The 23,395-nt window shown below is 44.6% G+C and overlaps 2 protein-coding genes across 7 annotated transcripts in view; both read left to right on the top strand.

Annotated features, from left to right (window-relative positions):
• Nucleotides 1-15,763, top strand: part of METAP1D (methionyl aminopeptidase type 1D, mitochondrial) — a 93,838-nt gene extending 78,075 nt beyond the window's left edge. For all 5 annotated transcript variants that reach the window (XM_077957193.1, XM_077957194.1, XM_002808010.4 and 2 more), the window contains 5 exons: nucleotides 4,226-4,389; nucleotides 11,113-11,210; nucleotides 12,539-12,586; nucleotides 13,452-13,530; nucleotides 13,648-15,763. In XM_077957193.1, the coding sequence (XP_077813319.1) occupies nucleotides 4,226-4,389; nucleotides 11,113-11,210; nucleotides 12,539-12,586; nucleotides 13,452-13,530; nucleotides 13,648-13,726 (468 nt within the window). In that variant the 3' untranslated portion in view covers nucleotides 13,727-15,763. The remainder of the gene's footprint in view (nucleotides 1-4,225; nucleotides 4,390-11,112; nucleotides 11,211-12,538; nucleotides 12,587-13,451; nucleotides 13,531-13,647) is intronic.
• A 2,927-nt stretch (nucleotides 15,764-18,690) lies between these two features.
• DLX1 (distal-less homeobox 1) lies at nucleotides 18,691-22,993 on the top strand. 2 transcript variants are annotated; one of them, NM_001260619.1, is given in 3 exon segments: nucleotides 18,824-19,335; nucleotides 19,995-20,194; nucleotides 21,340-22,993. In NM_001260619.1, coding segments are annotated over 3 exon segments (768 nt in total). In that variant the 5' UTR covers nucleotides 18,824-19,022; the 3' UTR covers nucleotides 21,595-22,993.
• The last annotated feature ends 402 nt before the right edge of the window (nucleotides 22,994-23,395 follow it).

Below are 23,395 nucleotides of genomic sequence, written 5' to 3' on the forward strand. Positions count from 1 at the left end.
AAATAGGAATCCAATGGTGGAATTCAGTCTGATTTTTAGTTAAGTTAACTCAACCTTTTTTCTTCATATCAATCATATGAGGAGATAGCCAACGATTCTTTTATTGCTGATACTATTTCCTGTATCATTTTGTCGTACTTAAAATGCTTGAACACTTGCACCACATACATCCTGTTGGTATCTTTCCAACTTAGAATCATGCAGAAGGAGGTATTTTATGAAGCATACCTAAAATAAAGTGCTTTTCATAAGACACTTTTATTTTGGATTGTACCTGATTTTAGGGTTTTACATCTATTATCTCATCTAGTCACCCTATCATGAAATGTTACCATTTTAATGTTTTGAATGAAGTCAGCTGCTCTTCCCTACTGTTTCCAGTGTATCTAAAGAAAATACTCTATTCCTTTTCTAAGTTTCCTGAATACTTAATAAACAGTTTTGTATCTAACATTCAAATTATTTCACAATTGTAAAACTTATAAAGCAAAGTGAAATACTTCCAAGTGTCTAGAAATGTGAAGGAATCTAGGAAACATATAGGTCCGTATCTTAACAAATTACATTTCTTATAAAATATTTTATTAAGTGAAGGACTCCATTATCAGATCCTATATTTCTATCAGAAAATACTCATTGCATTTTAGAATTATTTACGTCTAGTATACATCACAAGAAAATAGATTTCCTTCCCCCCTTTAAAATTGAAAAATGTTTTTCTTAAAGACAATGTAATGTCCATAGTAGTTGCTCAGTAAATATTTGTTAAATAAATGAAGTACAAGGACCAGGCACAGTGGCTCATGCCTGAAATCCCAGCACTTTGAGAGGCCAAGGCGGGTGGATCACCTGAGGTCAGGAGTTCAAGACCAGCCTGGCCAACATGGCGAAACCCCATCTCTACTAAAAATACTAAAAATATAAAAATTAGCCCGGCTTGGGGGCAGGAGCCTGTAATCCCAGCTACTTAGGAGGCTGAGGCAGGAGAATTGCTTGAACCTGGGAAGCAGAGGTTGCAGTGAGCTGAGATCACGCCCCTGCACTCCAGCCTGGGTGACAGAGTAAGACTCTGTCTCAAAAAATAAATAAATAAACAAACGAAGTACAAGACAAGACTAGTTTGTGGGTATAAATAGAAATTGTAGATGACTACCACAGACTTTCAAAAGTATTGTATTTCTGTATATAGTGAATCTTTCAAGTAGTCTTTTTTTTTTTTTTTTTTGAGACGGAGTTTCCCTCTGTTGCCCAGGCTGGAGTGCAGTGGTAGGATCTCAGCTCACTGCAAACTCCACCTTAAAGGTTCAAGTGATTCTCCTGCCTCAGCCTCCCCAGTAACTGAGACTACAGGTACGCACCACCACACCCAGCTAATTTTTGTATTTTAAGTAGAGGCAGGGTTTTACCATGTTGTTCCAGGCTGGTCTTGAGCTCCTGACCTCAAGTGATCCGCCCGCTTCCACCTCCCAAAGTGCTGGAATTATGGGTGTGAGCCACTGCACCAGTCTCAAGCAGTCGTTTTGATGTTCTTTCCTTCCTTCCTTCCTTCCTTCCTTCCTTCCTTCCTTCCTTCCTTCCTTCCTTCCTTCCTTCCTTCCTTCCTTCCTTTCCTTCCTCCCTCACTCCCTCCCTCCCTCCCTCCCTTTCTTTTTCTTTTTCTTTCTTTCCTTTTTTTTCTTTTTCAGAGATAGGGTCTTGCTCTGTCACTCAGGATGCAGTGCAGTGGTGCCATCAAGGCTTACTGTAACCTTGAACTCCTGGGCTCAAGTGATCCTTCTACCTTAGCTAGAACTACACGCGTGTGCCACCACACCTGGTTAATTTTTTAATTTTGTAGAGATGGGGTTTCACTATGTTTCCCAAGCTGGTTTTTAAACTCCTGGTCTTACACAATCCTCTCATCTCAGCCTCCCAAACGATTGCAGGCATGAGCTACTGCACCCAGCCTCAAGTAATCATTTTCAAAGCTAGCAAAAAGTAATACGAAAAGATGAATAAAGATTTTTTAAAATAGTACATTTTTACTTAAGAAACAGTTATACAAACATTCATTTATACATCTTCTTGACTACGCCTATATTAGCAAAATTTATATTCTTGTATTTTTTTTTTTTTAGATAGAGTCTCGCTCTGTCGCCTAGACTGGAGTGCAGTGGCGCAATCTCTGCTCACTGCAAGCACTGCCTCCCGGGTTCACGCCATTCTCCTGCCTCAGCCTCCCGAGTAGCTGGGACTACAGGTGCACACCACCACGCCCGGCTATTTTTTTTTTTTTTTTTTTTAGTAGAGACGGGGTTTCACTGTGTTAGCCAGGATGGTCTCCATCTCCTGACCTCATGATCCACCCGCCTTGGCCTCCCAAAGTGCTGGGATTACAGGCGTGAGCCACACGCCTGGCCTCTTGTATTTTGAATGAAATAGTATTTTGTATTTTGAAATAGCATTCTTGTATTTGAATGAAATACAAGAATATAAAATTTTGAATTTTTGAATGAAATCAGCATACTCTTCCCTACTGTTTCCAATGTGTCCAAAGAGAATACTCTATTCCTTTTCTAAGTTTCCTAAAGACTTTTAATAGTTTCATTATTAACATTCAAACTATTTCAAAATTGTAAAACTTATGAAGCAAAGTGAAATACTGCCAAGTGTATAAAATGAAAACTTGTGCTTTCCTGGATTGCAAAGGACTGTAAATGGGAGTAAATGTATAAAACACTATTCTGTTGCAAGGTAATTAAGATAATTTGATATAGTAGAGAAAACACTCGATTAGAAGCCAATAATCCATCATATTAACCTGAATCTACCTGTGTATTAGCCACCAACCTTAAAGAAGTTACTTGTCTGTGCCTCAGTTTCCTGAATTATAAACTGAAGATCTAATAAAGACCTTTCTTGCTTCCTTCACACAGTATGAGAGCATTTTTTAAAGAAATGCCGAGTAGTATACGATTTAAGACATTAATTCAGTATCACAACAGACTGAAAGCTCAGATAAACATCTTTTTTATAATAGTTTCTACATTCTACCTTATGAGCAAGAGAAATGTCAAAAGTAATTAGATAGGACAAATTTATGCAAAGTAGCAAATTCCATGCTACATCAAAGGATCAGTATCCAAACAGTCGCTTCTGCCTTTTATATTTACTATAGTGCTTGGTTATCATTGATTTATAATGAATCTGGTATCTTTCAAGATCCTACTTGGCTTCTGAATCACTGAAGAATGATAAAATTATCCTTTCTGTAAATGTGCTTTTAAGCCTGTTTTATTATATTCTAATTCTTTAGATATCCATATATAGTGCTTTCTGTTAACATTTGGCCATCTGGAACATTTGATTCAGATTTCACTTCTTGGCCGGGCGTGGTGGCTCACACCTGTAATCCCAGCACTTTGAGAGGCCGAGGCGGGCAGATCACGAGGTCAGGAGATCGAGACCACGGTGAAACCCCGTTTCTATTAAAAATACAAAAAATTAGCCGGGCGTGGTGGCGGGCACCTGTAGTCCCAGCTACTCCGGAGGCTGAGGCAGGAGAATGGCGTGAACCCGGGGATCGCGCCACTGCACTCCAGCCTGGGAGACAGAGCGAAACTCCGTCTCAAAAAAAAAAAAAAAAAAAGAGATTTCACTTCTAGACATAGGGTTTTTCCGTAACACATTTTATTCCTATATGGAACCACTTCTGTTCTTAGAACTGAATTATCCTATTTGTCTGTTATAATACAAACATGTCTATCTACTTCTTCTTGTCATTATATATCACTTCAAATGTAGAACTGGTAAATACAAGATCAAGTAAGTCTTCATGACCTGGAAGAAACTTTTCGCTATGTTAAATACTCCTTAGTTCTCTAAACCTACTGTGGTAATTGTAGATCAAGGTCTTTGGCCACTAATTTTTGCTTATGTAATTCTGTCTTCTCAGAAATAAAGTGAGGAATCAAAATATTACAGTAGTATTGCTCGTCATAACGCTGAAATAACCATACTAGTTAACACATTTGTTTTTAAATTTTGCAATATAATTGCATGGCTTCATCTTTTAAGTTTCTGCAAGTTTCAATATATCTATTTCTTCTTTTTTTGATAGGCAAATGAATAATTCTGGAAGGGTAAAACACATGAGTCTACTAAATACATAAATGAATACAATGTATACTTTAGGATAGTAGATTTTTAAACAAGGACATATTTTTAAATTTCTGCTTATGTTTAGGTCTATTACAATGGCTACCATGGAGACACCTCTGAAACATTTTTGGTGGGCAATGTGGACGAATGTGGTAAAAAGTTAGTGGAGGTTGCCAGGAGGTGTAGAGATGAAGCAATTGCAGCTTGCAGAGCAGGGGCTCCCTTCTCTGTAATTGGAAACACAATCAGGTAAGCCTTACATTGACAAGTAAAGGGAGGGTTGGCAAATGGTACAGAGGTTATTGGTGGCTTGGTATAAAGTTGATGACATGTTTTATGATTCAGAACCATCATTTCAGTCTGATATCAGTATGTGAACTGCCAGGCTGCAATATTGTTCCCTGAGTTGAAAAAAAAAAACAAAAAAAAAGGTTTTATAAAAGTGAATTATACCAGGGTCAGCAAAGAAACTTATAGAAGGAGTAAGCAATAGTTACATGGCTGCTTTTGTTTTAGCTTGATGTACTGGTCTATAGTTTCCCTTTATTCAAAATCACACCAAATATGGAAGGGAGTACCTAAGAAGGGGATGAGCATCTCAACCCTGGGGTTTTTAATAAGACAGGAGAAAAACTAAATTTTATAAAGGAATGAAGTGAAATGTATTCCTATGATATGAAGATAATAAAGTGTTAGTTCAAGCAAGCCTTACCTTTCAAATTGGCAGATTAACAAATAGCCTGAAAGGGTGATCTGTTCTTTTTTTGTCTGGTTCATTTTTCCTGTAAACCATTGTTTATTTTTCACAGAGTATTCTATCCATACTTTTTGAGTGTATGTGTATTTTCTGAATTTAAGACTTTTCTTTGTAATCTGTTACCTACTTTTAGGTCTTTTTTTCCCCCGTAACTGTTTTGAGGTAGACATGCCGAATATATGTTTTCATTTTAAAGTAATGCATTCTGTTAAAGATGATCACATCAGCATCGTTTAAAGTACTGTTCTCATTAATATGAACCATTGAATACTTCCCATTTGTCTAAAGGATGGAAGGCTTAGTCACCTTGAAAAGATGCTGCCTTTTTTTCTTCGTAAGCCTTCAAATACTTTAAGAAAAAAGCCAGTAAAATATCAGTTAAATGTATTTATGGCTTTAAAAATATTGTAACAGTGTCTGAATCAAACTTTAGTAAAATCTCTTTGGGTTATATCTGAGAAGCTTTTATTGAAGACTTTGAACAAAATTGTGTTTTTGACAGTTTTAAATTATAGGCTAACTAGCCTGGGAAAAAAGGATAGTGTCTCTCTGTTCTTTCATAGGAAATGTTGAATCAGACCCCTACTGGGAAAAGAAATTTAATGCATATCTCACTATCTTACTGTCCATGAATATAATAGAAATGAATTCAAAATGCAGTTTTATTTTTGCAAATGGGATGAGTCGATAGATGCACCTCATATTTTTGAACACCTAGGGTTCAACAAATTTACTGGTGGTGCTCTTGCATTTTAACAAAATTTATTCTTCAGTAGAAGGGGGCAGAGAACACTAGATTCTTATTCAAGCATTCTATCGAGCTCTGCATTCATGGCTGTGTCTAAAGGGCATGTCAGCCTTTGATTCTCTCTGAGAGGTAATTATCCTTTTCCTGTCACGGAACAACAAATGATAGCTAACTACAGAGGCACATTTGCAGTAGTCACATTCATCAACTGCAGAAAAAAAAATTCAATTTAATTGTGCAACACAGCTGCACATGGGCTTTTGAGCATTTCTGTTGTTCTCCCTGTCTCGCTATTCCTCCCTCCAGATCTATTTTTTAAACTTTTTTTCTGGTTATTTTTTCCCCTTTTTGTCTCTTCTTCCATTTTTACTCTCTGTACTTTCTTGTTAAAGTAATTTTCCTTTGTGGCTCTCATTCTTTTTTCCCCATTGAAGGCTATGAATGTAGAAAATTATCACAATTACTCATATAATTGAGCCTCTTTGTAGCAAGTGCAACTCCAGTAGCCTTTCTCCATCATGAAAATGGTTTCATTATAGGGTTTTTCATATTCTCTGACACCATCTACACAGAGGAACAGGCGTGCAGATGAGATGTACTAGGAACAGGCTAGATCAGTAAGGTCACAGTAGGAATAATTAGCTCTGCTATGGAAAGAGCATCTAGGCCTTTTACTGCTACATAAATGTACTGTCCATGGCTTTTAGTCACAAAAAAAACTTACTAACAAATGGAGCTCCCGCCTACTACTTTGAAAAAAAGATTTGTATCAACACTACAATTTTCCATCATTAAGACTAATAACACAGAGCCTAGTATACATCAAGGGGAATAAAAAGAAAAATCTCACATTCAAGTGGCGGCTGGGTGCTGACCTTTGTTCCCTTTTTTTGTGTACGACTTAACTCTTTACAAAAAAGAGCCACACGCCACACCAACATGCAGGTGAACTCCAGCTAGTACTAGCAAAGCATAGCATTCAGTTGGAAAATCTGATAAATCTCCATGCAGGATAATGCATTTCATTACATATTCACTACATTAATTCTAGCTACATAAAAAAAAAAAAAAAAAAAAAGAAGAAGAAGAAGAAGAAGAAGAAGAAGAGTAGAATTGAAAGTGACATTGGATTTTAGCTATCTGGATACAAGGTCAGTTTTCACAGACTATGAATTTGCATGTACAAGCTTTTCTGAAAACCAGATCAGTCCCAACAACTGCACTTTAAAAAACTATGTGGAAAATAACAGACAATGAACTTTTTACTTGTACCCTAATACATTTCATTATTTAGATGGTTTATGTCTGCCACTAGAAAGGAAACTGGCCCCGATTCTAACAAATGTTTGTTCTGATGTGTTAAAGCAGTGTTTCTGGACACCTATTATCTTGCCTTTTCTTATTCTGGCAAAATCTTAGGGGAATAAGTAAATAAACCATATTTACCTTTAAGCCAAAAGTACTTGAAATCATTATAGACCAAAGGTTTACAAACATCTTTCAACTCGGTCTTGTTTATTTTAAGATATTCACCATCTTTTGCATAGCCTATCTCTACTGATACACTAGGAAAAGAACAAACAACTTGTATTAGTATTATGTTATCAAAAACCTTGAGATCTTTACAGGAAATTTTTGAATTCTCCTCTGAAACCTAAAGAAGATAATGTCTCTGAAGAAGTATCAGCGAAAATGTTTTAATGGAAAGAATTCTCTCTGGGCCCTTTTGCTTTGTGAGGAATGCCTAGTAATCTTTAGGTCATAGTGTTATTAGACTCACTGAACCTCCATTTGCTTTAAAATATTTCTAAATCTGTATTTTTATAATTATCTCTAGATTATACAATCTGTACATATGAGTATATTGTGAATGTGTAGATTCATGCATCATAAATATGTGACAGTTCAATCAAAAATAATTTAAACTTATAAATGTCATGATGAAAGTATCAATAAATGGTTTTTAATGTTTAATTCATAACTATATGTTTTGATATTAATTTGGAACAATATGAAGCAGATTTTTAAAAAATAATCTCTTTCTATTAGATTACACACATTTAAACAATAAGTGGCTCAGGCAAAATAAGTCATTTTAATGTCATCTGTGATGGATTTTTCTTGACAGCTACTGTAAATTACAATTATACTGCTTCTCTCTGCACATGAAAGTAAGCATTGCAATAAATTATCTTTTATTTCAATCCATCATGTCTGCTTTTCAGAAACAGAAAACCTCAAATAAAAGTTCAGCACTATTGTAAGAAAAATACAGTAATTTGTGATCTAGTTTGAAACAAAAAAAAATGTACTACTTTTTTGGAAAACAGTTGTTGGCTTTCAAAAATATTACTAATTGTACTTAAACATTCCTTTTCATTAGAAGGAATCCCTGGATTTGTGCATTCCTTCATTCATAAGTACTGCCTAAAATAAATATCTAGAAACAGTAAAGAAAAATTTCGTAACATGAAATAGCGTGCCATTTGAGATCATTTATTTGAGATGTGACTATTTGGAGATTAGTGCTGTTTATAGGATTAATGTAAAATTGGCAATAATCTATTTTCATGTGCATTTTTATTTCTTTATAAGAGCCTGTACTTAAACATAGTACTCCTCTGCCCTCTTGGGGAATGTATTTTTAGTCAAAAAAAGTAGTTGAAAAGTATTAAAAAATTTAATTTACCCAGATGACATTTAAATTGAGTATAACTGCCTCATGAAAAGGAATTAAACTGAAGAAAATGGTCACAAGATGAAATTCCTTGCAAGAGATATCTTTTTCATGTATAAACTGTAACTGCACCGCAAATTGTAATAAGACAGTATAATAGGAAAGTAAGTTCATAAACAACCTTTATATATCCTCCTCTCCCTCTCCAAATATTCCATAAAAAAAGGCCTCAAATCATCAGTGTGCTTGGGCTCATGAGTAGATATCATACTGTCTTAAAGGATTTTTAATTAGAGAAAATCAGAAGAGCTAACACCAGGAGAGTTCTTTTCAGTAGGTTTCAGCAGAGCGAAGACAGATTTTATCCGTGAAATGTTCAGGGCAAGAAAACTCTTGTGCACAGAAAAGGGTCATGGCCTGTGGTGACTGGTGTTTGGGAGTACTTGGGTGCTTCTGCCTGCCCTGCTGTTTCCATTTTCCCCAGCATGCCAGTCAAGGGGTGCAGACACACTCCAACTTCCCATGCCACAGTAAGGGTTACCAGTACTTTCTTTCATATTAGAGGAGTGAAATTTGCTACTACTGGTCACTTGGGTTATCTCTGTGAATTTGGATTTAAACCCTACAATGAGGTAAATAATCTTGTGCTCCCCATTTATTCCAAAATAATAGAAAGGGAATGCTTTTAAACATTAATTAGGAATATTAATGAGATTCTATCTGACTTAGTTCCAGTAAGTACTAAAAACCATCTACCAATCCAAAAGGAAAATACTCTGAAAAGCAAACAGGAGTGTATACTCAGCTCCTGGGAGTCAGGCATTAAGATGTACTCAAGCAGGCAACCGGGGGAAATTTGGCCTGTTCTTTTCCTCTTTCCACCTGGCTGTGAAATCCTCTAACCTTTGCATCCATGACACATAGATTCTATGATACTCCTGGAGCCAGAAGTTCCAGCAGGACCCAGGGAGTAAATTGTTATAAGAGAATGCTCTCAGATATCTTTAGCCACCTAGTAATTGCACAGCTTCTTTTATGCAGAGGAACGAGAGGTATGATGGGGGGAGGGACCCCAAGTGTTTTTTCAGAGTGGGCTTTCTTCCTCTCCTCTCATCGGAAATTAAAATGAAGATTGCCATTGTAACACACATTTAAGATGTAGCCGTGATGCCTGCCAATCAGCCGGATCCTTTAAAAAAAAAAAAAAAAAAACCTAGATTTTTTTTTAAGAAGAGAAAATAGAATAGTTTATATTGAATGTTCTTAGAATCATTGAGGTTTGTTGGGATTGAACTAACATAATTTATAGGTTTTGGTAGAAACTGCTTATATAAAAAAATCTAGATTATTATGTCCTATTTAATCATCTTTCTTCCACCTGTATTCACTCTTCATCCTCAGTTTTTATTCACAAACTGTGTGGCACAAATAAAAACACCTTGGGAAACACCAAATAGAATTACTTGCCCACCAAAGATCCACAGAAATAACCATAAAGTACAACATAAGAGATAAAAACCTTGACTTACCATTCCTGTCCTCAACATATGCATTGCTTACCTATTTCTGCACTAACAGTTATATCAAAATTAAATCTGAATAAGAGGTTGCCCATCTGCTGGTTATAGTGACATCCTGGTCTAAGTGAAGCTATCTTACAAGTCTGGGGATGGTTAAAATTATTTAAAAAAACATATAGACATGAATGACCATAAAGATGCTGGCTGAAAGCCTTTGGGTTCATGTTAAACTAAGAGTCAGTTTGAGACTCTAGTTTGAGATCTAGAAACTTAGTTCTGTTAATAATTGAAATAGTAGTCCTGTAAATCCCAATCTATTGTTAGGGTTAGGGGTGTTGTGCCCTTTGTCCACCTGAAAATATAAGTTCTTAATAGTATATATGTTCTTGTTTGTCTGATGCTCCCCAAAATAAACATGTTCAGCTGATTTCAAGGACTACTTTTCAATCTTGTAGATAAAGATTTTAGAGTTGGATTCTGTGCTTGGTTTCAGATGGAACGTAAAACATTTGCTTGTAACTAATGTAGTGCATGCAATGTACTTCATTACATACATGTAATGAAGTAACTAATGAAGCACTAAGAATTGGGAATCACAATACTAGCTTATCTTAAGCATCCTAGTGATCAAAAAGCATTCTTTATGAATTTTGTTAATGGTGCAGGTCTTGAATGGAACTCTCAAATGATCTCACAGTTTTGGAGTGTTTCAAGAATACTGACAAAGTAGATTGAGCTTTTCATGTGAGTGTGCCTGTTGGTAAAATGCATAACGCTTTGAAATAGAGCAGAAAAAGGGAACCATAGTAAGTCATATTTCTATATTGTAATTTGTTTTATTTTTGGTTCCCCAATCAGGAGTAATTTATAGTCTTTTTGTGAAATCTCAAAAAAACCAGGCAGGTTTTTATGACCTGCATTATATGCACATGTATCCTGGTTATGTATGGCAATCACTATGTGTGTATACATACTCATTTGTTGTCTAAAAGTGGCTTTGTTTGAATGCTATACAAAGGTAAATGACTCAAACGACTGTGTTAGATAGATATGTACCTTCTTTCTTCATATATCCAAAGAGAGTGGTTGCAAGCAACAGCAAAAATTAAAATTATTACAGCATAATGAAAATATATGAATATTATTATCTGACTCTAAATATTACTGACTTTTTCTTTTTCAGAGAATATTTTAACGTGACTTTGTTTTATCTTAGTATGCCTGAAAAACTTACCTAATTTAATTTAATATTTTTTGGTCACTTTTAAAGCCACATAACTAATCAGAATGGTTTGCAAGTCTGTCCACATTTTGTGGGACATGGAATAGGATCTTACTTTCATGGACATCCAGAAATTTGGCATCATGGTAAGAAAGTTCATTGGGAAGCTGTTTGTTGATCAGAGATCAGGATGTGGCAGCTTTGCCCCTGAACTCTTACTCTGACTTTGAATCTGCATTATCAACCTTGTGTTTGTGTGTGTGTTTGTGTGCGGTGGGCAGGGGAGGGGAGTCTGCTTAATTTTAACCGGGACATTACTGTGTTACTGGATTAGAGCCCAGCTGTTTCAATCCCAAAATAAGGTTTATTTTGTTTTCTGTCTTCTCCTGAAGGGTGTATGGCTGGAAGGCACAAGGGATATTTGTTTAGAAAGAGTTACTGAAAACAAAACGCTACTGCATCAGTGTCCCAGCAGCATGCACATATGACTGTTTTCTGTTTTTCTTTTTCTACCCCCTTTTCTAGCTGCTGACTGTTGTGGTTAAACTTCATTACATCCTACACAGCGTTGACAGCTGATGTATTTAGCAGCATGTACTCTTTAGAGATTTCTAGATTATGCCCACCCTTGTCTTCCTTCCCCAGAATCTCCTGTTTTTCACTGCCTGGGTGTGCACCCTATAGTGAGAAGACAGGTGTGGGCCCGCAGGGGTGGGAGGATTTGGGTTGAGGTAGGAGGCAGCTCAGTGGAGCACCCTCAAGGCAGGTCCACACCTGGACAGGGACCAAAGGAAAGTTGGTCCTGGGGCATTGACCTGTGCCCCTATGGACTTGGTTGGTCCATAGAAGGACTACTCTTTGGGACTCATGCCCTGGAGGATCGCTGGACACCCAGCAGGTCTGAACCCTCTTTGGACCAAAGAGCCCCCACCTAGGCAGCTCAGAAGAGGTTCAGGTGAGAGTGCAGAAAGAGCTTGTGAGCCTTGTGCCTTACCTGGTGCCAATGTCTGGAGTGAAACTATTTGAAGTCAGGCCCCTGCTCCCCACAACCTGCACCAAAGGAGGTTGCCGTCCTTTGCAACATTCCCCAGGACTTCTTTCTCTTTGAGGGAGGGGTGTGGGTGAGACCCAGGACCCAGTAGGCTGGGAGACCTAGTAGCCTGGGGGACAGAGAGCGGGGAGAGGAAGCCTGACATGTGTCTGAAACACCCAGTCTGCCCCTGCCAGGCCTTGAAAAACTCTTCTGGGGGAGTCTTGACCCAGAGCACAGATAATGCAAAGACTCAGGCCCAGTAGCCCCATGTTTAACTTCTGGTCACTGTCCAGGACTCCAGAAATCTCCACCCTTCCTTCTCTAAAAGAAGAGAAATAAAACAACCAAGTTTTTTCAATGGGCCTGACCCCTGTAATCTGTTTTTTTCTGTCCTCCCCATTTCCTATTCTCACACCCCCTCTGATGTTTTTTGTTTTGCAGCAAATGACAATGATCTACCCATGGAGGAGGGCATGGCATTCACTATAGGTAAATGAAGCTCCTCTTCCAAGTGCGTAGCTCCTGGTGGAAGCTGCTGCCACTGGCCTAGGCCCGGCAGTCCGGTGAAGGACTAATAAAGCCAATCAGCGTAATGAAATAATTCAGATGCACTGGAAATCTGATTAAATAATATCCTCAAGCCCCATCTTCCTAAATCAGATACTTACCGACACATTTAGGAGAAGGCAGCCATCCAACCTCTAATCCTGTTACCAGCATAATGTGGTGTTGGGTTTTTTGTTTTGTTTTGTTTTGTTTTTTCATTAACACCCAGTAACTAGGCGCGATTATGTCCCTTGCTCCCTGTCAGCAAGTGGCATGTGCTCTCTGGTGGCCCGTTCCTGGCTGATCCTGTGATTGGTATCACCACCAAATTCCAGTCACCTAGGGCCGTAAAGGCATCATATTTCTGACTGTGGGACTTAATAGAGAAGCAATTAGAGTGAAATAAGAAATTTGTTATTTGCTGATGAATGAATATTTTGAGCATGGTTTTAAAATTGAAATTTTTTAAAAAAATTCGTATTTATAAGAGGGACTGGTGTTTGGGTGGTTATTATCCACGGGGTCCTAATTAAGGCTTGATTAAAATGCCCTTCTTTCTCTAAAAAATTACGAACTAGGCAACTTCATACATTTTGAATGGCATAGTGTTTCCTCTTCCTACTGTTTAGTTTGTAGTATACTATGTAAGCAACATCAATTATCAACCCTTGCAAGATGACAACATGAGCCTGTGGGGGAAGCACTTGAGGGGAGGGAGGAGAAACTTCTATTTTTTAATAATCAGCCCGAAACAATGTTTAACAAGAATCTGATGAGGTCACTGCAGTAAATATTTTTCCTCTTACAGAGCCAATCATCACGGAGGGATCCCCTGAATTTAAAGTCCTGGAGGATGCATGGACTGTAGTCTCCCTAGACAATCAAAGGTGCTTTCTGCCCCGTTGCTTTTAAATTGCATGGGAAGGGAAGATTGGTCCGACGGCGCTCTTGCCACCCGGCCGGAGCTTGCGTGTGCGTTCTGACGGCTGGGTGCTGTGTTACAGGTCGGCCCAGTTCGAGCACACGGTTCTCATCACGTCGAGGGGCGCGCAGATCCTGACCAAACTGCCCCATGAGGCCTGAGGAGCCGCCCGAAGGTCGCGGTGACCGGGTGCCTTTTTAAATAAATTGCTGAAATCTGGCTAGAGAACTTTTAGAAGAAACGGGAATGACCGGTCATGCGGTAACCTACGTGGCACCTAATAGCATCTTGGAAAGACCCGGGCGCGGGGGGGACTGGAGGGCAACTGGGAACTCGGATCTGAAGCCCTGCCGGGGTTGTGCGGCTATGGAAAAACAAATCCTGGCCCTGGACTCGGTTTCCCAGCGCGGTCAACGCATCTGGAGGGGACTGGAGGAAACCTCTTCGTCTGGAAGACGAGAGATTCCAAGAGAAGCACGGTTTTCTCTTTCCCTTGTCCTGACTGTTCCAGTAAAAAAACCTCTTAAATCCATTGTGTCTGAGGTCCTTACCTCTCTGACAGTTACAGTGATCTTCGTGTCTGAATTTTGCACGTCTGCCGAAAAACCCCAACCTGTTGACTGGGATTTTAAAAAATCCGTTTTTCCCTCTTGTGTATCCCACATTGGCCGGCCCCAAGGATGCTCGCGGAAGCCAGTCCCCAACTCCAGCCCTTCCGTATCTTTCCCCTCCATCGCGGCTTTGCGATGAAAGATTAGCCTGCGAACAGAGGCATTGATTACAAACATGTCCTTGGCAGTGGACTCTGGGCCTGGCCATTCTTCGGGTTTCTGTCAATCCAGAAACGCGACTTTCCTGGACCACTGCTGCTCTTCCTCCCCTGCCCACATCCAGCCCTCCAAGGCCATCCCAGAGGTGAAGTTTGAGGCCCTGCCCCCAACCACCCCACACGCACGCACGCTAGACCGTTTGCTGCACTAGGAATTCGAGCTTGGGCCCCACTCGCCCAGTTGTGTACAGTGACTGGTTAGTGGGCGGTCAGGTCTCTAAAATGACCCCTCCCCACACTGGCCCACTTCGCATCGGGACCTGCGCTCGCATGCTGCAGGAGCCGCAAAGGTCAGCTGTTCTGGAAACTGAGAGGGTTCCAGAGAGAGGAGATACCGGCGCATTTGAGAGCAAGGGCCTACTTGGCTGGGACTGAAGCTTGCGAGTTGAACTCCAGTTCGGCCGGCAGCTCCATCCCGCTTCAGGAGCAGGAATCCAAGGACCCACGCTGTGTGTGCCAAGGGCCATTCCTCCCCGGAGCACCCTCCTTTCCCTTGCGCTTGCTCTCCAGTACCAGTTCCGCACCTGAGCTCAAGGGTAGGGAGGGGCCGGGCCTCTGGCAGTCCACGAAGGAAGCCGTCTGCCTCCGGTTATGATTTTAGGAACAAGTCCAATGAGGGTTTTCAAGCAGTTAATGGTTGTGCTAACTCTGGTTTCTACTGAAGCGGGTTTTGCAAAGCTGACATCCCTTAAAAATAGCTTGGGCTTTCGGAAGCGGCAAGGAAATGGCACCTGTAGTTGCCAGGACGGGTGGTCCCCTCGGCCAGGACTAAGAGCCAGCTCATCTTTGTAACACTCACAATACGGGAAACTGAGGACCAGCCGGCTCGGAAAAGTGATGAGTTCCAGCTTTTACCTAACACAGGGTTCTCCCCGTCGTCCCTCAACCCCTCCAGCTCAGCTTCTTTGTGTCCAGGGTTGTAGATTTTTGGATAGAGGTGTTTCTGATTCTAGTGAGTCTGAGAACTGGAAAAGACCAGGGAGTGGCTGACGATTTACAAGGTCCATAGAAAAACTTTTTATGTGGTCAGAAGTTGGCCAAGCAGAGGCCCACAGGCTGATGCTACTGCCCACCCCCCACCCCCCAAAGATCTGAATTCCCTAAAGTGCAAGCGGGTTCAGCTGGCCTTGGGAGATGTTTGCTGGAGAATGACTTCAGTTTTCTCCTAAGGCAATCAGATTGCAACCATTAGTATTGTATCTTATCTGCAAAGCAGTTTACTCCGAGGTTCCCCAAGGATACTTTTATTAGGACCACAGGACTTTACCAACCACTGAGGTAACACGCTGCTTGTGCAGCAATTATTTTGAGGTGGAGGTATTTATGGGACAAGTTTATAATTCCATTTATTAAAGGGACTAACCTTTAATGTGTGTGTGTATATATGTGTGTGTGTATGTGTGTACCAACACTCAGCAGCTCCATAAAGAACTCCCTTTTAACATGCTTTGAAGTTGAGATTAGGAAGTAGATTTAAAAATACCTCATCCACGCCTTCTTGTCCCTTTTCCAGCTGAACTGGCCCAAAACCTCACCCAGAGCCACTGGGATTCCAGCCAAGAGTGGCTGTGGCTAACACCACCAGGACCTCCTGGTTCTGAGGTGACTCCAGTAGGTTCCATGAGGAATCCGGGACCCTCAGAACAAATGGGAGGGTTTTGTTTTCTCTCAGAGTGAGGGCAGGCAACAATTTAAGCAAACCGGCATTCAGAACAGGTGTCACCTTAGCAGTAGAGAGTGGGAGGGATCCACTCCAAGCTCACAAAGTGCGGCTAAGATCCCACATTGAGAAACCAGCTACTGCCAGCGGCTCGGCATGAGAGGGCCCCTGCTCAGTGCTCCTCCCTAAACCTGCTTTTCTGGGCTAAGAAATAATTCCGGAGTGTAGCCATCTCTTGCTCACACACAATCCGCTTCTAAATTAAACAAGGCTCTGAAACAGTATCCCGAGGGGCGCATGCCGGACTTTTGTTCCAAGAAGGCAACCAGGTCCCCTGTGCTGCTGCAAAAGTCTTTGATCCCTCTCCAGCTGTGGACACAGAGCACCCAAGAGACAGTCGCGAAGTGAGGCCGTCTCTCCCCTTCCCCCCTCCTTGCAAGTCTCTGGAATACACTGTCCCTAGGCAGCCCGGCCGTCGGGTTTCCTCACGCCTTGCCCTGAGCTCCCGGAATTACCAATTCCACTTTCCCCGGTCCCAACCCCGACCCCGCGCCCGCCGCGGCGATCACTTACGTGGGCAAGGCCCTCAGGGCACGCGCAAGAGACCCGGGGCCCGGGCAGTATCCAAGCGACTGTGCTAGGCACACGGCATGGCACTCCGCACCCTAAAACAGGCACTAGTAAGGAGCAATTAAAAGCACAAGTGCGACACAGAAATCAGGACGAGCCGAGCGGCTCCAGGAGTTGCCTGGTGGCGGAATCATTAGCTGGCTGTTGCTACAAAGCCTCACCGTGTGGTTCGGTGATTAAGAAAAAAAAAATCTTTTAAACGTTGGCAAACCCGTTATTGGTTTGGCCTATTGGGTTTTTTTTTTTTTTCTTTTGTTTTTCTTTTTGCTCCAACCACGCTGCCTGAAATATTTCTGCCCCCAGCACTGTGCCCTTAAACCAAAGGAGAGGAATTCTGCGGGCAGCAGCAGCTGGTACAGAAGTTAAAAAAAAAAAGAGAAACCCCCTCTACTAACATCTATAACGACAGCACCGATGTAATTTGTTTTGAATGTTCATTTTTATTGGTGTTCCCTCTGCCAAAATGCGCTTGATTACAGAGGTTTGTCCTGTGATCATTGCACACTCCAGACAGGGGAAGGTGCAGCGATGAAGGTTCAGCTCAGGCCAGATCAAATCCCGAGCTGTTTAACGCTGAAAGGCTGCATGTTGCTATTAGTGTTAAATATATGGCTAATTATGCGTATGAAAATTAAACATCAGTGTTATGCTAATGGAGCGCCTTCAGCTGCGGATCTGAGCACTTGAGACTACCATTTAATCAAATGAATCAGTAACTAATACATCTGCACGTGTGAACTTTCACAAGATCATTTTCCCGTTCCCGTCACACCGCTAAATTATGAAAGAAATAATTATCAACACTTTCTAATTACCTAACAAAGTAATTTGGGATTCACCGTGGGACTGGCGGGTTGGGGAACCAACATCCACTTACAGCCAGGGTGGTGTGCGCCACACCGCGAGGGGGTGGCTGTATTGGTAGTAGTGGCGATGGGTTGGGGGCTTTTGTGCAGTTTTTCGTACCTAGCACCTCAGAAGACAGAGGGAGCAGCGGCAGCTCTTGCCTCCACTAGCCCTGCCCCCTAGGCCCGGTGGCGCGCGCTTTGGCCACTGGAGAAAGATACTGGGTGGCAACGCGAGAGGTATACACACAGATAGGGGAGCCTACTACAGGCTGGGTTTGCTGCGGGTTTCGGTGTCCCCCAGGGACTCCTAAACTCTGGAAGTCTCGCTAGACCTCAGGAGGCCGGAAAATGATCACCTGGCGTCCGCGGCTTCAGCAGATCTGAGCCCCTAGGCCCCCTGGGCTCCACGCTGAGCCGCGCTCTCGGGGCGAGTGAGCCCGGGGCTCTCCGCGCAAGGGAGTGGAGAAGGGAGGGGGAGGAGGAGGAAGGCTGGGAGGGAAAGAGGATGTGTGTGTTGGGGGAGGGGGCGGCGCAGTCGCCTTTCCTGGGAGGAGAAGCGCGGGTTCCTGGCTCTCCACGCGCACTGCTTTAATCAGACCGTGCAGCCTCGAGCTGGAGTGGCCAGCTGGGCCTGAAGCAATGCGAGCGGGCCCCAGGGAGCGACGGCGGCGGCGGCGCAGCGGCCGAGCGAGTGAGTTCGCAGGGAGGGCCCCTAAGCCCCGACTCCAGGGATGTGGCAGAGCGTACCCGGGCCGGGGAGGCGCGGCCGAATGGGCGCCGCGCTAGGCACAAGGCTCTTGGGAGGACCTCTGTCTGTTGGCCGCCTCGGGCGCCCCCCAGTGCGCGACTCCGCGCTGGAGAGGCAGAGGTCAGGCTCCTCCCCAGCAGCCCTAGCTCTGCGCCGGACTGAGTGGCAGCGACGAGAAGCGGTCCAGGGTGTCTGGCGTTAGGGACCGCTGAAGGGTGGGGACAGTGGCAGGGGGGCGGCGGCGCCGAGCCGCTGGTTGGTTCCTGGGGAGGAAGGCACGCGAGGGAGGCGGGAGGCCGATGAGCCGCGGGTCGCAGCGGTCCCGGCGCAGACGCCGGAGCCCATTGTGCTTCCTGCCCGGCGCGCTCTGTTGCAGAGCAGCCCCGGCCGGGAAGTGTGGATGCGACTCTCCCGAGGCCGGGCCGCCTCGCCCGCTCTAGTCCAGCGGAGCCCGAGCGCCTCGGACCAATCCCCAGTGATTATGCAAGACAGCGGACCAATCAGCTCCGCCAGCTCATGAATATTTATGACCTTGGCTGAGTCAAAGCTTTGAACCGAGTTTGGGGAGCTCAGCAGCATCATGCTTAGACTTTTCAAAGAGACAAACTCCATTTTCTTATGAATGGAAAGTGAAAACCCCTGTTCCGCTTAAATTGGGTTCCTTCCTGTCCTGAGAAACATAGAGACCCCCAAAAGGGAAGCAGAGGAGAGAAAGTCCCACACCCAGACCCCGCGAGAAGAGATGACCATGACCACCATGCCAGAAAGTCTCAACAGCCCCGTGTCGGGCAAGGCGGTGTTTATGGAGTTTGGGCCGCCCAACCAGCAAATGTCTCCTTCTCCCATGTCCCACGGGCACTACTCCATGCACTGTTTACACTCGGCGGGCCATTCGCAGCCCGACGGCGCCTACAGCTCAGCCTCGTCCTTCTCCCGACCGCTGGGCTACCCCTACGTCAACTCGGTCAGCAGCCACGCTTCCAGCCCCTACATCAGTTCGGTGCAGTCCTACCCGGGCAGCGCCAGCCTCGCCCAGAGCCGCCTGGAGGACCCAGGTACGTGCGCTTGCCAGGGAGAGGGAGAGGAGGAGGTACAAGGGAGAGAGGGAAAGAAGGAGCGGGGGAGAAGAGGAGAGGGAGAGAGAAAGAGAAGAGAGGAGAGCGAGGTGGGGTGGGGGTGGGGAGGGCACGGGAGCAGTGGAGGTTTCGAATATCAATCTATAGATCCTTGTCACAGCAAATAAATTTTTTTTAAAATTCACTCAATTTGCAACTATCCAGCAAAGGATAAATCCCAGAGCGTCTCCTGGCACTGGCTGGGCCTCTGGGCGGCTCGGTGTGCAGAGCACACAATGCCCCGCTGGAAAACAGAAACCCACATGTGCACGTATTAGTCTCGGTAATTATTTATTGCGTAGTGCTATAAACAATGTATGCAATTAAGGGTAATTAAACCTCAACTACCGCCTGCAAAAATAGCAAACTTTCCCTGCAAAGGCAGGGGCTGCGCTTCTGGGAACGGCTCTATCCCGCCTGCAGTGGCCCGGGACAGGCCCTCGGATTTTGGGGGACCCTTCCCTGGCTTTCAGAGTTTCTTGAACGTTCTCTCCCTGGTCCTGCCTCCGCCACCCTTCGGTAGCCACTCGCTCTCGGCTGTTCGCACTAAAGGCGGCCCCTCGTATTAACAACGGGCCCTGCTTCTGCTGTCCCTCCAGGGGCGGACTCGGAGAAGAGCACGGTGGTGGAAGGCGGTGAAGTGCGCTTCAATGGCAAGGGAAAAAAGATCCGTAAACCCAGGACGATTTATTCCAGCTTGCAGTTGCAGGCTTTGAACCGGAGGTTCCAGCAAACTCAGTACCTAGCTCTGCCGGAGAGGGCGGAGCTCGCGGCCTCTTTGGGACTCACACAGACTCAGGTACCTCGCCGCTGCCGCTCCGTTCCGCCACGCAGGCTTTCCGCGGCCTGCCTGCGCCCGGGTCTTCATTTCTTGCTCGCTGTGCCTCACGGTCGGGGTGTCACTGTGTGTGTGTGTTTGTGTTCACCCCTGGCTCTCAGCGTGTCTCCTTCCTCCCTCATCCTCCGCCCTAGCTCTGTCGCTGCTCTCGGTATCCCGAGCTGCCCGCAGCCCGGCCCTCTGTCCCCGGACAATCTGATTAGGGCGCAGGAAGGAATTCCCTAGACGTTTTGTTTGGGAACTCTGAGGTCACACGTGCCTAAACAACTGGAACAATAGACTCGGGGCTTAATCCCTCCCTTGCCTTTAAATTGTGTGACTAATCACTCGGGGCCTGGGTCTGCGCCTCGGCCTCCCTCCTCCTCCTCCTTCTCACAGGTTGGGGGTGGGGGGAGAACCTTTCCTCCGCCCTCTCACCTCTCAAGTCCCAGATCTTAGAGGAGAAACGGGACCGACCTTCCCGGCTTTCTCTAAGACTCCGGGGAGCCCGTGAGCGTTCTGACGGCGGCGGGCGCGGGCTTCCAACGTCCGGTCCGGGATTTGGAGCAGAGCTGGAGAAAGCAAACAGACCGTAGGGCAAGGAAGGTTTTGAATCCAAAGAAAAGTTCCCCAAAACCTTGAGGCCTCCTTAGTCCGTCCCAACTCAAGGGCAGAAAGGATGTCGCATAGAAAAGTTGGGTCGCATTGCAAATAAATTTCCTCCACTCCTTCCTAGGTTTTCGATTCTTTTATTGATGTTGATATTGGAATTGCGGGCTCGGTGTTGTGCAGGCGCTGTATCTTCCGCAGGCGGTAGCCACGGTCGGACTGAGCCCCTGGCAGGCTAAGGCCTGGATCCCAGTTCGCCCCTCACCACGACTCCTCCCTGGCTCTCTGAGAGCTGCCCCCATGGGCTGACGGCGGAGGGCGGTTAGGCCTTCGAGGCTTTGGCTCTTATGGGGGAAGGGAGAAAGGAGGGATGTCTCTGCTTCTCTGGCAGAGGGCTGCCAGCTGGCGCAGGGTTGGGAGGTCCTATCTCTGCTGTTCTGCGGTCCCTTTTTTCCTCCCTGTGACCTAGGTAGGCTCAGTGGTCCCAGCCTGAGTCACGTTGTTGTCCGCTCTTGCAGGTCAAGATCTGGTTCCAAAACAAGCGATCCAAGTTCAAGAAGCTGATGAAGCAGGGTGGGGCGGCTCTAGAGGGTAGCGCGTTGGCCAACGGCCGGGCCCTGTCTGCTGGCTCCCCACCAGTGCCGCCCGGCTGGAACCCTAACTCTTCATCCGGGAAGGGCTCAGGCGGAAACGCGGGCTCCTATATCCCCAGCTACACATCGTGGTACCCTTCAGCGCACCAAGAAGCTATGCAGCAACCCCAACTTATGTGAGGTTGCCCGCCCGCCTCCTCCTTGTCTCCCCGGCCCAGGTCCCTCCCGCCTCCAGGTCCATCCACCCCGTCAGGAAAAGAAGGACCCAGAGGGAAGAAGAAGGAACAGTGGAAGCAGGACGAGCTCCATCTCCTCAGAGCCCCGCGAGGTCCGGCCCAGCAACTTCCCGGCGCCCGCGCTCTGGCCTGAACCCTGGCCTGGGCCGAGCAGTAGCAGCAGAGAGTGGCCTCGGAGGGAAGGCACTGCCACCTGAGACAGGCCAAGCAACAAGATAAACCCGGCTCCACCCGACCCACCGACCTTCAGCTTTGTGGGACTATCAGGAAAAAAAAAAACAAAACAAAAACAAAATGTAGAAAAAGCAAAAGCTCTTTTCTGTCCTGTCAGTCTCCTGTCTCCTTTTGCTCTGTGCGCTGATAAAGTCAAGGTCCTCATCCGTCCGCTGTCCTCATTCTGCGGCCTCTGCAAAAAGCCACCAGGTCTGAGAGGCCCGGGTCCTGCCCGGCTGACCATCTCCGGATCCTGGGACACTGCCTGATCATCTGTGTAGCTGGTGTGGGAATCTGGGGGCATTGAAGGGAGGGGGTTTTATTTATTGAGAAATGGACTTCGCCTGAGGCTGTTTGCCAATTCGAGGTTCTGCTGGTCGCAAGAAACTCACTGTTCAAACGCACTGTTTACTTTAAACGCACGGGGAGAAACGAATAAGGAGGACGTGGTGATTTTTAATTTATACAGTAACTTTTGTACTTCTCTGGCGTGGAGAGTTTGGAGCCGAACGATTTGCATTTTTTACATGTCCGACATTATTTAATAAATACTTTTTAAAAGAAAAGAAAGATAAATGAAGTCAACACGATTTTCTCATCTGGGAAGAACTCTTGGTTGCTTCGCCTGGACAAGATGGAAAACACTGGTTTCCTCCTTGGGTAGAAAGAGGGAGCGAGGACAAATGGGGAGTAGAGAGAAAACAGGCGAGAACAAGCACCCTAATTCCAGTGGGCTTTACAATAAGACAAAATCAGCTTTACAACAATCCCTAGAGGCTCAACCACAGAATAATGCCAGTCACCACCCTGAACGCACAATCTTCAGTGCAGGCTCTAATTACTGTACATATTATTGTTAATTATTATTATTATTGTTCTGTAAACATGTTGCACAAGCTTAGCCTTTTTGCGTTCTGTTGTGTGTGGCTGTAAAACCCCATGCTTTGTGAAATGAGAATCTTGACATTTTACTTGTGAAATTTGGAAAATGTGATCAATTAAAATCAACTGTGTTTTGTGTTCTCTATGTCAAAGTTTAGTTTTATATTGAGAATGTTAACTTATTGCTTTGTATCTTGGGAAAAAAACCTTTGTAAATAAGTTATAAAGTTTCTTTGAGACAGTAAAATTATGATTTCTTGAAAGAACTGCTCTCTCTTGTGCTGTGTGAGGGTGTGCCAGGGGGCCAGGCCAGGTTCCCACCTCTGGAGATAGTTCATACAGGGTCAGCGACTTATCAACTTATCGGTGATAGAATGGGGACCCTGTACTCCAGAAACACCAGGATATCGTCAGAGGCCTGTGGGGTGCCCCATTGGACCTTTTCTTTTTGCCTTGCTCCCTGGACCCTCAAGGTGTCTGATTCCTACCTGAATTGGAGGGGTAAGGAGAGAATCCCTGGCCAGGGTTCCCCGGGAAGGGGGCTCAGGAACAGGTGCATCAGGGCAGAGCTGACGCTCAGGAACCAAAAGGATGTTGAAGACCGGCTGAGAGGAGATGAAGTCAGAGTTCAAAGTCAGCCGGCCAGGACG

The sequence above is a fragment of the Macaca mulatta genome, chromosome 12, assembly GCF_049350105.2.
Source record: "Macaca mulatta isolate MMU2019108-1 chromosome 12, T2T-MMU8v2.0, whole genome shotgun sequence".
NCBI classification, from domain to species: domain Eukaryota; kingdom Metazoa; phylum Chordata; class Mammalia; order Primates; family Cercopithecidae; genus Macaca; species Macaca mulatta.

Bases quoted from the DNA above. Each gene is read 5' to 3' on its own strand.
- DLX1 (XM_028830406.2), top strand. From the start codon at position 19,023: ATGACCATGACCACCATGCCAGAAAGTCTCAACAGCCCCGTGTCGGGC. The intron at 19,336-21,339 runs GTACGTGCGCTT...CCGCTCTTGCAG, and splicing joins GAGCCGCCTGGAGGACCCAG to GTCAAGATCTGGTTCCAAAA.